Source organism: Carassius gibelio, chromosome A6 (assembly GCF_023724105.1).
Source record: "Carassius gibelio isolate Cgi1373 ecotype wild population from Czech Republic chromosome A6, carGib1.2-hapl.c, whole genome shotgun sequence".
In the NCBI taxonomy this organism is placed as follows: Eukaryota; Metazoa; Chordata; class Actinopteri; order Cypriniformes; family Cyprinidae; genus Carassius; species Carassius gibelio.
Genome location: NC_068376.1, coordinates 26,293,278 through 26,307,331, shown reverse-complemented (window position 1 = coordinate 26,307,331; position 14,054 = coordinate 26,293,278). Strand labels below are relative to the sequence as shown.

At 38.1% G+C, this 14,054-nt stretch overlaps 1 protein-coding gene across 2 annotated transcripts in view; it reads left to right on the top strand.

The window, feature by feature from the left end:
- The window catches only part of LOC128015889 (metabotropic glutamate receptor 4-like), a 159,181-nt gene that overhangs the window by 94,222 nt on the left and 50,905 nt on the right, over window positions 1-14,054 (top strand). For both annotated transcript variants that reach the window (XM_052600111.1, XM_052600114.1), the window contains exons 3-4: window positions 1,419-1,635; window positions 13,393-13,528. In XM_052600111.1, the coding sequence (XP_052456071.1) occupies window positions 1,419-1,635; window positions 13,393-13,528 (353 nt within the window). The remainder of the gene's footprint in view (window positions 1-1,418; window positions 1,636-13,392; window positions 13,529-14,054) is intronic.

The following is a 14,054-nucleotide window of genomic DNA, read 5'->3' as shown; positions in this document are numbered from 1 at the left end:
TAATTATCAAGTAGCCCTGAACACCTAGGTTAGCTAGTTCAAGTGTGTTTGATTGGGATTGGACCTGAAATATGCAGGACAGTAGCTCTCCATGAGCAGGGTTGGAGACGCCTTGCCTAAGCATTTTAGAAAAGTAGATCATAGAGAAAAGTATTATGTAAGAAAATATTATTTAAAACATGTTGAATGGTAAATTATGGTTCAGGCTTAATTTTTTGATATTCCCAATAAATGATACTAGCCAATGTCATGGTGGACGATGATCAACCTGCAGTATATATGATTTAGAAAGAGCCTCTCATTTGTTTATTGTTTTGACTGAAATTTTGTTGTCCTCTGTGCAGATGAATTTATGATCCCTTTTAATGGAGAAATACCGCTGGTATTATGTCTGCAGAGAGTCGACTTAAAAGCCAGAGTATGTTCACAATAGCCAAGTTAATAAACTTGTATAAATTACATTCTTGGTTGTGCAAGCCATCCATTATCTTATGTCTGACATTAGCTTAATGTATTCTGAGCATCACCAGCGATCCATTTTATGGTGATTGCTTAAGTTTCACACCATGCCTGATTTGTGGGTCCGTTGTTCGGTGTAGCCTTTATACGAATTCTCAACACGATTCAGCCGAGGAGACCCTTGAGGGGTTAGCTCAACCTTTTTCTTTCATAATTTACTCACTCTCATTTCCTCATTTTTTGCTTCAGAACTCAGTGGATGACAATTTGAAGAGCCTAAATCTATTGGGTTGTTTTGAATTATAAAAAAAAAAAAAACATTGTGTATTGCAAGCTTTATAAAGTTATACTGTGTGACACTGAAACTGAAGTTGATAATCTGATGTTCTTCTTTAGCTGGACACTATGAACAGCTCATTAAGTCGAAAGAGTTAAGATGAAGAATCAGAATTGTACCAGACAGTTTTGTGAAGCGAATCAGATGATCCAGCTCAAAATAATGATTCATTCACATTTCCGATGTCTCTCATGAACTATAGTGAACGTACCAAAGAGAGCTAAAGCAGATGTCAATGCCAAGATACAGTATTTTCAAGAAATTCACTTTTTGAATGCCACCATAAAAACAAAACTCATGAAAATTTTATTTGAAATTAGTTATTCCTTTAAGAGACTTTCATCTCATTGGGGTTCTTGTAAACTAGTCCGTGAAAGTCTGGTAGTTGTTGACCAGCTTGTTGTTGCTTTCCACACACTTATTTCTGAATGGACTGCGCTCATCCCCATGGTCTTGAGTGTACCACCTGTGGCTGTGTAAGAGAGAGCTTGGTAGGGGATGTAGTCTGGGATGATGGAGCATGTTATAATCTGTCAGAGGTGAGCTCAGAAGCAGCAGGGGTTTTTGGGAATTGTGTACTTCAATGCCTGAATAGGATTTATGTTTCTGTCTCTTCCTACAGATTCCCCAGGTGAGTTATGCCTCCACAGCTCCTGAGTTGAGTGACAACACCCGTTATGACTTCTTCTCCCGTGTGGTACCACCGGACACCTATCAGGCACAGGCTATGGTGGATATTGTCAGGGCCATGCGCTGGAATTACGTTTCCACGGTGGCATCGGAAGGGAATTACGGAGAAAGTGGCGTGGACGCCTTCATCCAGAAATCTCGGGAAGAGGGTAAGAGTGTGTTTTCATTCATTTGGGGATATATATATATATATATATATATATATATATATATATATATATATATATATATATATATATATATATATATATATATATACACACAGTATGTTTATGTTTATGTTTATGTGTCTGCATTGCATATTGCTATTGATCACTCTTCCTTTCTTCCTCTATTAAATTTTATATTATGAAATTTTACCCTAAAACCTTAACACTATTCTGTTGCCTTGAAAGGACTGATTTTTGATTCTGCAAATGCAGATCTAGTTGTTTTGTGAAATGAATCTTTAAGATTATCAAAAGCAGCAATATTCTCCAAAGCATTTCCTTCCCAACTGCATTTCCTTCCTGAGAAATGAAACTTCAAGTGCACTCCAGGGGGAAAGCGGTCTTGCGATTTGTGTGAGGAATACTGAGTTCAACCATTGATTTCCTTCTAAATTTCTTCCACTTCTAAGTTTCCAAGTGCTTCAGGTTAAGCTTAGTTGACAGGCTGGAACCAACAGAGGGTCCCAGGTTTTTGTTACTGGGAAATATGTACAGAACTTTTGCATGAACTTTTTCATAACCCTTAAGCACTGATGTATGCAAACAGATGGAAGCTAAAATTGTTCTAGTCAAGTTCTATGAAAAGTCTTTGTGAGAATACTCAAAACCGCCTAGGGGAAGTTCTGGGGGAGATTGAGCCATACTCCTTTCCTTTCTGAAGGGTAACAGTGTCCTCCTCACAAGTCCATTCTTTCTCCTATGCATTGAGTCTATCAACATATGTTCCTCTCCAATATTCTATCCTGAGATCTGGCCCTTCCTCGTGAATGGAGAATCAGGGTGTTTTCACACTCTGCTCCAAAAGCTAAAGTTTGTTTGATTGGTGTCAAAGCAAACTCTTGAAAAGTACATCTGAGGTGTGGTTACTGTGAAATCACAGTTCAGAGTTGCAATAAATTGTGGAAGTGAACCGCAGTTGATGATGTATAATTGCCACCTTTGCATGCTTCCAGTCAAACTTAATGTAGAAAATTTATTTCATCCTTGATTGTTGAAAATCCCACTGCCCTTCTTCTAACAGGAACAGTGGGGCTCAGAATACACACTGGCTTAAAAAAATGTGTCCAGATACATTTTTCATTATTGTAGATGGGCAGAGCATAATGGATTCACTCATTAGTGCATTTGTTAGTTAAATAACGTGATCCAGAAGACATTTGTTCTTAGAGCTGCTCTGTTGCTTGAGAATGGAGAGCAAGTTTCATGCAAATGTATTAAATTGCATTCGCCAATAGGAGAGACAATCAATTTGGAAGTGAGGGAACATTTAAAAACCATGAAATGAAAAATGGGCTTGCATTTATATAATGTTGAATTAATTAGAAATTGCTCTGTTTGGAATGTAAATGTGGAAGTCGTATTTGTCTAAAGAAGAGCTAAGAATAGCTTCATACCATGATTTTCAGAAATTTAGCTATTTAGAATTTGTAGATTAAAATAATTTCTCCTACCTCATCTTAAAGTGAATAGACAGCTATAAAATATATGGAGTAAACACACAGTCTCCGTAGAGCATTGGTCTGTCTGGTCTAGTCTAGAAAATTATTCTCTTATTTATTTATTTAGAGTTAAGATGTACTGTATAGTCATTACTGAATTTATATGTTTGAATTTTTCTGACATATCCACATTTCTTTAACTGTTACATTTGATGCTAAAAATGCAGTTTAAGTTTACTCCCAGATAAAAAAATGTCCTGATAATTTAACATTACAAGATGTAATGTACATGTCTTTCTGTCTTCAGTCGCAAAGAAATATATATATATATTTTTTTTTTTTGAGAAAAAAAATCCTGGATTTTTCTCCATATAATGGATTTACATGGTGGCCAACAGATTGAAGATCCAAATTGGTGTTTCAGTGCAACTTCAAAGGGCTCTGTACGATCCTAGCCGAGGAATAGAGGTCTTATCTAGCGAAACGATCAGTCATTTTCTTAAAAAAATGAATAAAAATAAAACCATGAGTGCTTGTCTTGCACTAGGTTGACTTTACACATTACAGAAACCACACGTAACCTTTCCAACATGATTACATAATGCGTGAATTTACAGACACGTGTCGCGGAGCTAGTTCAAGACTTGCATTTGTGGTAAAAAATAGTATATACATTTTTTTTTTTTTTTTGAAAATTACCCATCGTTTCACTTGATAAGACCCTTATTCCTCAACCGGGAAAGTATAGAACCTTTTGAAGCTGCACTGAAACTGAAATTTGGGCCTTCAACCCGCTGGCCACCACTGAAGTCCATTTTATGGAAAATAATCCTGGAATGTTTTCCTAAAAAATTTCATTTTTACTGAAGACAAAAAAACATGAACATCTTGGGTGACATGGGAGTGAGTAAATTATCAGGACATTTTTATTCTGGAAGTAAACTGATCCTTATAAGAATATTTTGATTAGTCTTTAATATGAATACAAAAAGTTATTTATAATAATAATTTTAATATTTTAATATAAGAGTGTTTTGGCTGGCTGTGAAAAAAAGAAGCAAACTGGTGATATAAAACAACAGCTTTAAGACCAAGAAGCTGCATGAATGTATACTAGTTGCATAAGCAGTCAATCTATTTAATGACCAATCAGTAAATGTTAATCCTTATATGGCTAGCATTCACTGGGGAAACATTAAATCACCTAGTTAATATTCATGATCCAGGTTTATAATGTGTTCCCCACTTTTAAAACCATTCCCAGGGTACCAACTACTCCGATTTTGATATTATGACAACTCTAGCTTTAATATGCTTGTATGAAAATTACTTCAGAAGAAAAATGCTAATAGCACCTCCAATATTTGTTGTAACTCTTGCTGGTGGTTGGATATGGACAGAAGGAATGGTGACAGTTATGTGCATTTATTCATGTTTTATGTTTTTATTCATACACCATATAAAAAGGCCCCATTATGTTACTTTGGATATCCAGACCACTCCCACAGCTGTATTTAGAGGATGCTGGACGGATGGCGTGAGACTTGAGGGCTGTGATATGAATAACCATGAGAATCACCTCAGTGCCATGCCGTCTCCTTATAGCTTCATGAGAGTGTTTGCACATCTGTCCAGGGTGTAGAGAAAGAGCAAGTGTCAAGAAAAAAAGGGACAACAGGGAATGAGAAAGAAAGGCAGAAACAAACAAACAAAGATAATTAATGGATTAAGTCTTGGCTGTGCGGGTCGATAGAATGTCTCCCATGGTGCTTTGCCCACATATATCTCCATTCTGTCTCTGGACCACAGTATATGAGCAGGATGTCTAACTGAATAATTTTATTACATTTTGGCCATCACTTAGAAATTACGTTTTTTTTGTTGTTTTTTTAAGTACCTACAAAAGTATTTTCAATCATATAAGCTGCCTTTGTTCAAAAGATCGATCCCTGAAGTGTAGGATCTTCCATTACAGTGGCAGCCAAAAGTCTGAGATCACTTGTTGGAAAAGCTTTTATTTATTTGTTTGTTTGTGTGCAATATAATTTAGATGAAACTGGATTGAGACGTGATTTTCCGAAATTTTCCATTTACATCATAATGTGTTTTTAATTAAGAATTCTAAAACTAATCTAAAACTAAATTTCTTTATTTCCAAGCTTAAACAGAATATATCCTTGGGATTTATTTTTTAATGTTCATTTTTTATGTTCATTTATGTTCTATATTTTTGACATTGCTACAAAAAAACCTGCAGTAACAGAGTAAGATGCATATTATTCAATATTAATATTATTAATAGTCACCATTTTCTAACGATTGGTCAGCAAGTTTTTTCTTTTTTTTTATAACTGGTGATTTTTTTTTCTCACTCATGTTGATTTTTTTTTTAATTGCTTCAAAAATCATAAGTTATTTTTTTACACTATCAATTATTTATTTCTCTCTCTCTCACACGCACACACACACACACACACACTCCCTCTCTCTCTCTCACTCTCTCTCTGTCTCTCCTTTTCAAGCAGAGGCACTGCCTTTCTACTATCCTCAGAGAAAACACCCCTCATAAAGAGCCCTGTTATATTGAAGGTCTGTAGGCTATGGATGTTTGATTACGGTGACCATATCCTAACCTTAGCCCATACATTTCAAATGATGGACATGAAGAGCCTCCTCTTTGGCACATAATGTTTGATCGTCTTATGATTTTTTCGTCATTCCCTACAGACTCAAGCATACCTATGGAGCGTAAGACAAGGCTCTTCAATTTCAGGCCTGAAGGCATTCCCTGGTTCATTTTTTGTGTGTGTGTTTCTGCCCTGACCAACACATGATTCAATTCAGTCCTGCCTCGAGGGAAAACGCTGAAAAACACTATGTTTGTGAACCGCCTCACTGTTTTTCTCCTCTGTCTTTTATGGCGTTTTCAAAGGAGGGCTTTGTGACATCTTAACCCAGTATCGATGTCAGTTATTTGCTTGTAATGTCTGTAACCAAGCGTGTTATTTAATACCACAGTAGGTTCGCAGTAATCAAATTGAACAAGTTTGTGTGCGATAAGAAGTCTACCATAAAAGATCATCCGAGGCATTGAGGGAAACATACCTCTACCGGTTCTCTTTGTTGACTCTCCTTCAAGCAGAACCACATTCAACATTTTTAGTATCTTCTGGGTACCAGTAATAGGCAAAATAATATAATGCGCCTACTGCTGAGGGACCTTGAAGGGTTGATTTCTGAAATGAAGCAATAGATTTAGTGAGTTTTGAAAGGTGACTGCCACTAGCATACATCACCATGGAAAATGGTCGCCCAGTGGTACCGTGGAGTTGACTTGGGCCACCGCTGAGTGATGAGCAATCTTCAGCCGCAGCATGGCACAATAGCAAAGTAAACAGCCTACGCTGCTCTCAGCATACATAAATCTCCAATATTTGATAAATAAGATTTGCCTGCTGTAGTTGATTCCATGTGGCGATTCAAATAGAAGCCTCAGAGGCCCTGGTAAATCTAATCAAGAGGGAGGATAGTCATATTAGGTTACAGACATTACAACACAATACTATCACGCGCAGACGGGGGAAGCGAGCGGGAGCGCTCGTCAGACTCAGGAAGCGCGGATTTCGAACGCCGTTGCCTAGCATCCATCTGGCAAATCTCCGCTCTCTACCCAACAAAACGGACGAACTCCTTCTGCTTTCTCGGACAAATAAGGATTTCACACACTCTGCTGCTCTGTGTTTCACGGAAACCTGGCTGAATGACACCATACCGGACAGCGCGCTCCATCTGTCGGGCTTTCAGCTGTTTAGAGCGGATCGTGACACAGAATCAACGGGGAAATCGCGTGGTGGCGGGACATGCTTTTACATCAATGAACGGTGGTGTACAGATGTAACTGTGTTAAAGAAGACGTGCTGCTCAAATCTTGAAACACTCTTCATTAACTGCAAGCCGTTCTATTCGCCGAGGGAGTTTCACTCGTTCATTCTGGTCAGTGTTTACATCCATCCTCAAGCGCATGTGAGCTCAGCTTTACAGAAACTCGCTGATCAGATCACAGAGACAGAACAACAACACCCGGACTCTGTTTTAATCATTCTCGGGGACTTTAATAAAGCCAATCTGTCCCGTGAACTGCCAAAATACAGACAGCATGTTACTTGTCCCACAAGAGACAGTAATATATTGGATCACTGTTACACCACAATAAAGGATGCATTTCATTCTGTTCCACGAGCAGCTTTGGGACGTTCTGATCACCTTCTGGTTCATCTAATACCGTCCTACAGGCAGAAACTAAAATCAGCTAAACCTGTATCAAGGACTGTAAAAAGATGGACTAATGAAGCAGAGCAGGATTTACAATCTTGTTTTGACCTCACTGATTGGAGTGTTTTTGAAGCTACTGCCACTGATCTGGATGAACTCACAGAGACCGTAACATCATATATCAGTTTCTGTGAGGATATGTGTATTCCTACAAAGACTCAACTAATTTACAATAATGACAAACCGTGGTTCACTGCAAAACTCAGACAGCTCCGTCAGGCCAAAGAAGATGCTTACGTGAAGGGGGACAATGTCTTGTATAAACAGGCTAAATACACATTGGAAAAGGAGATCAAAGTGGCAAAGAGGAATTATTCTGAAAAAATAAGGACTCAGTTCACTTCCAACGACTCCGCATCAGTATGGAAAAGTCTAAAGAACATCACCAATTACAAGACACCACCCCCCAGCACCGTAGAGAATCAACGACTGGCAGACGATCTGAACGAGTTTTACTGCAGGTTTGAAAGAACACCCATCACCTGCCCTGAACGCCTCCCCACAAAAACATTCACACCCTTCACAACTCCTGCAACCAGCCCTGAATGCCTCTCCAAACTACCGTTCACACCATTAACAGCTCCTGCAACCCATCCTGAACACCTCTCCAATCAAGCACTCTCACCATTCACACCTCCTGCATCCCCCCTCTACCCCACACCTGCAATTCAGATCAGCGAGGATGCGGTGCGCCAGGTCTTCCGGAAGCAGAAAAGGAAAAAAGCACCAGGCCCAGATTGTGTTACACCAGCCTGTCTGAAATCCTGTGCTGACCAGCTGGCCCCCATCTTCACACAGATCTTCAACAGATCGCTGGAGCTGTGCGAAGTCCCTTCATGCCTCAAACGTTCCACCATCATCCCCATCCCTAAGAAACCCAAAATTACAGGACTAAATGACTACAGGCCTGTGGCTCTAACGTCTGTAGTCATGAAGTCATTTGAAAAACTGGTGCTGGCCCACCTGAAGGACATCACTGGACCCTTGCTGGATCCTCTTCAGTTTGCCTACAGAGCAAACAGGTCTGTGGACGATGCAGTAAACATTGGACTGCATTATGTTCTGCAACACCTAGACAGACCGGGGACTTATGTGAGGATCCTGTTTGTGGACTTCAGCTCGGCCTTTAACACGATCATCCCAAACCTCCTCCTGCCCAAACTAACTCAGCTCTCCGTGCCCACCTCCGTCTGTCAGTGGATCAACAGCTTCCTGACAGACAGGCAGCAGCTAGTGAGGCTGGGAAAATACACATCCAGCACCCGTACAATCAGCACCGGAGCTCCCCAGGGCTGCGTTCTCTCCCCACTGCTCTTCTCCCTGTACACCAACGATTGCACATCTAAGGACCCCTCTGTCAAGCTCCTGAAGTTTGCAGATGACACCACACTCATCGGCCTCATTCAGGACGGTGACGAGTCTGCTTACAGACAGGAGGTAAAAGAGCTGGCTGTCTGGTGCAGTCTCAACAACCTGGAGCTTAACACCCTCAAAACAGTGGAGATGATCGTGGACTTCAGGAGAAACCCCCCTGCACTCCCCCCACTCACCATCATGAACAGCCCTGTGACTGCAGTGGAGTCATTCAGGTTCCTGGGAACCACCATCTCTCAGGACCTGAAGTGGGACATTCACATTGACTCCATCGTAAAAAAGGCCCAGCAGAGGTTGTACTTCCTTCGCCAGCTGAAGAAGTTTAACCTGCCACAGGAGCTGCTGAAACAGTTCTACTCCACCATCATTGAATCCATCCTCTGCACTTCTGTAACTGTCTGGTTCAGCTCAGCTTCTAAATCTGACCTCAGAAGACTACAGAGGGTAGTCCGGACTGCTGAGCGAATCATCGGTTCAACTCTCCCATCTATTCAAGAACTGTACTTATCCAGAGTGAGAAAAAGGGCTGTCAAAATCACTCTGGACCCCTCACATCCAGCACACTCCCTCTTTGAACTGTTGCCATCTGGTCGACGCTACAGAGCACTGAGCACTAGAACGACCAGACACAGGACCAGTTTCTTCCCTCAGGCAATTCATCTTATGAACAGCTGACAATAATGGCGAACACACTACACTTTATATTTATATACACACACACTTTATTTATCTAACACACATACTTAGTATACACTTAAATTTTGCACACAATATATATGTACATACATAACTTCACTTTGTAATATACCTGCCTACAATTGTCATTTGTATATTGTCATTCACTGTCTACATATTTGTATTTTTTATTCTTTTATTATGTGTTTTATGTTCTGTCGCTGTCATTCTGTTGTACTGCGGAGCTTCTGTCACGAAAACAAATTCCTCGTATGTGTAAACATACCTGGCAATAAAAGCTCATTCTGATTCTGATTCTGATTCTGATATGGTGAGTTACCTAAGGCTTTGTGATAAAGGATCAACAATTATAACATTAATAATTACTGAAGACAAACATGCAGATTATTATAAATAGCGCACAATATTCGCTCTGACGTTTTCTTTCCTTCGTGGTTCCTCTCCAACAGGCTTCTCTCAAAATGCGTGCATGCCTGATTCTGGGCGAGGTGCAAATGCAGTACGGATTTCTGTTGATAAAAGTGCCTTGCTAAAAGGGATTTTTGAAATGTATGTCTAAGTTAGATTTCCCATTTGATTCTGTGGATTGCTAGGGTCCATTATCATGTTGAAGTCTGCGGGAGTTCTTGAGGAAAACAAGACAGACATCCTTGTGAAAATGCGACGCTGTCGTCCCTTTTAAATCGAACACAGTAAACCCAGACAGAGGCATAAAGTCTCAATTCCAAAGCCAAAACTTTTGCTTCAAGAAAGAAGACAAACAACTTTTTTTTCCTCCATTGTATGCTACTTCAGAAATGTGTACAATAATGGATCAGCTTCCTTTTCTCAAGTGAAAATAGAAATTGCAACGATATAAAACCTTTATGACTGGAAATGTGCTATTTAAATAAATGGTTCATGTAGAAATGCTTTTTTTTTTTTTGTCTTTGTCATTTACTCAATTTAAATGAGACTTTCAGTGAATGAGAACTTTCATTTCAGTCTGTTTCTCACTCAAAGTGCACAACTCATACAGGCCAATTTTATGATACCTTTAGGGTGATTTCCTGTCCTGGAAGCTTTAGTCCCTGTTTATTATAACTTAATAGAAATAGATAGCCACCAGCACAGTTCAAAATTATTTTTTTTTTGTCCCACAGAATATAGACACTCATACAGGTTTCAAATGGCATGAGAGAGAATAAATGATGACATTATATTTATTGGTGGGTGAACTGTCCCTTTAATTGTTATTGAAGACAGGCTAAAACATATGGATGCTTTTTTAGTATCTTCTCTTTGGCTTTTTCCACAATGTGTCTGGAAAAGATAATTGACTTTGCCACAAATCAGAGGATCGACGTCTGACATCCTGTCACTTTGAGCTCACTCAGAGCTTGACTCTGAATGTGTCATTGCTATTATTAGAACCTTCTTTTTTCATGTATATTTCCCTAAAGACCTTATGAAATGTTTTGACATGCAGTTTTCCTGCTGTTGTATATATTTTAGCAACAATAAGTTGGAAATTAATTTTCATTACATTAATCATACAATTTAATTTAATTTAATTTAATTTAATTTAATTTAATTTAATTTAATTTAATTTAATTTAATTTAATTTAATTTAATTTAATTTAATTTAATTTAATTTAATTTTCAATTGCCATCATGGAGAATAATAGTCATAGCATCTGCCAGCAGGGGCTATTTGGGTGATGTTAACCAGTCAAACCTTGACCCCTGGGTCTAATAAAGATTCCCATTCTAAATAACTTTTTTATCTCTATTTATTATCAAATTATTTTTACTTCTATTTCAGTCAGTTCCTCCATCTTATCAGTACCCATCTGTTCTCAGATCACCCCTCCTGCCGTTTATTATTTTTGATTAAGCTCAAATATGACCCCTCTGGAAATGATTGTGCATATTTTTGTCAATTTGCACAAGACATGCTTTCAGGAATGCTGTTTTTTTTGCTGTTTTTTTTTTTTTTTTTTTTTTTTTTTACCGTGCCATTTATTCCTATTAAAATAAATATGCCAAATTTGTTTAACAAACAATTGTGTTACAACAGCTTGATGACCAGATCCGGACTGACACTGCAACCAATGGTGTGAGTTTGGGACAGGGTGACCAGTGGCAAATGGAAGGGTTCGGGAAACCTGTTTGGAAACAAATTTTCATTTTCATCTGTCTGTGTTTATTTTTGCAATTCTGTTTGGTAGTAGCCACAATGTAACAAACTATTTACATTTACTGTTAAATGCTTTCTGTAAAATACATTAAACAGGAAAATAGTTGCATACACACCCACCCACATGAATTTGTCTGCTTCATAGCTGTCTCATTCAGTGACATGTGGAGTGCTTACCTTGAGCCCTCCAGTCATTCAAAATATCTCCTGACTCAAAGTAACATATGCTCATATGCAAGTGACTGCAAGACTCCCACCGTTATGAAGCCTCTCCATATGGCATCTTTGAGAGTTCTCTTTTCTGTCTAATTAACGCCTTTGATGCAAATCAGTGTTCCTCTCTCAGCGAGGACAGGTTAAACGCTTTGAAAACGCCCTCTCCTTGGAAAGGCAACCATTGGTTTGTGTGGAGCGTTTTCTTGGAAAGGATGTGAGAAGTTTAATGAGCTTATTATTATGCTTCTTTTTTCAGTTAATCTGCATATGACTATTTGCTGACATGACAGGAGGTTAATTCAAGGCATCTGTGGAAGGAAGATAGATATGTAACAGTTGGAGTTTTCAAAGATGAGACTGTTTACAACAAAAGATTACAACACAAGAGTTAGGGCATTTGTTAAAAATACAGTAAAGTACATGATAACAAAACAAAAAATTGATAATGAAATCTGATGCAAGTTAAGGACTCAGCAGAGCAAAACTTTAACTCATTAGGGTTCCGATGCTAAACAATGAAGTTTCTTTGTAGAACATCCAGATTGTTCTACCGTTAAGAAGATGAAAAATATAAGAATCATTTGTCATATTTTTTGTTGTTGTTGTTGTTGTTATTTGGGACTTAATAAAGGTACTACTTCTCAAGTGGGATTTTAGAGGTGAGAGAAGCCACTAATTTTGCAAATTCAGATGCCCATGGCAAGATATGAGATGACCAAAACAGCATAATTACCCATGAAGACATCCTTTTATGATTTTTACAGAGAAGCAAACAACAACATATATAAAACATATTTACATATTTGACAGTGCTTTTATTCAAATCAACTTCCATTGCATTTAGATTTTTTAATCAGTTTTATGCGTTCTTATCATGCTTTACTGTTTGAGCTACGCAGGGTCTTTGATCAGTCAAAAAAAAAAAAAAAAAAAAAATATATTTTACATATATCGTAATGTTACTTTTATTGTTACTTTTGTTAATTTTAACTGTGGCCTAATGGTTAGAGAGTCAGACTTGTAACCCAAAGGTTGTGGGATCGAGTCTCAGTTCCAGCAGGCATTTTAGGAACTTCACTTCTACTAAAGGAAAGCATATACTTAGTTTAATTATTATTATTATTATTATTACTTGTTCTAGTTATTGATCTCAGTCCACCGTGCTGGATTTATTTAAGTCGAAAATATGATTTAATATATTAGGATAGACCCAAATACAATTTAAAGTACTTTCTAAAGGTCAGATGAGGTAGAAATAGCACCTTACGACAACAGTTGTCTATTTTTTACAGCATATATTTGAGCTGCCAAACATAGCAACGTCTCCCTCAACCAGTCAAGTGCCATGAGTTTGGACAGGACTACTCATAATAAGCTGTTCAGTGGGGAATTTATGATTCCATATTTTGCAACTAATAATAATGCCACCTTTTCTCTTTTTTGTTTTTCTCTTCTCCGCAGGAAGTGTGTGTATCTCACAGTCTTGGAAAATCCCCCGTGAGCCGAAACCAGGGGAGTTTGATAAGATAATTCAGAGACTGGGAGAAAATCCGTTAGCAAGGGTTGTTATTATATTTGCAAGTGAGGATGATATAAGGTGAGTATATTTTGTTGTTTTTAAATTGCCATCTATCTTGAAGAATTTTCTCTTCTCTTTTTTTTTTCGGGAATGATTAGTTCTTTTATTGTAGCTATGATTAAACAGTTAAACTCATTTCTGCAATTAATTCATTTGTGCAGACTTACAAAGTTTATAAAATAAAAAAAACAAAATGGGCATTGCTTTCTAAAATAACATCTGAAATACACCACAAGGACTTTGCAGGGTGGGTAAGACTCATTTCCCTGACCTCTATTATAGCATGTTTAATTAACCCCATTAGAACGTCTAAAATGCCCCAGCACTGAGCACCTGGAGTACCTAATCAGTACTATCAGAACCCAGCTGTTCTCAGGAAAACTGATTAAAAGCTTTCACTTAAATGTGATATTAGACATCCATTGAATAATAATCATTTGAATTTGGAGGACTGATTATGGTCAAACTTTTTCAATTTTTTGCTTGCTTAAGTGTTCAGGATGACTGTTTAATCATGCTTCTCTAATTATTATTTGTCAGCCAT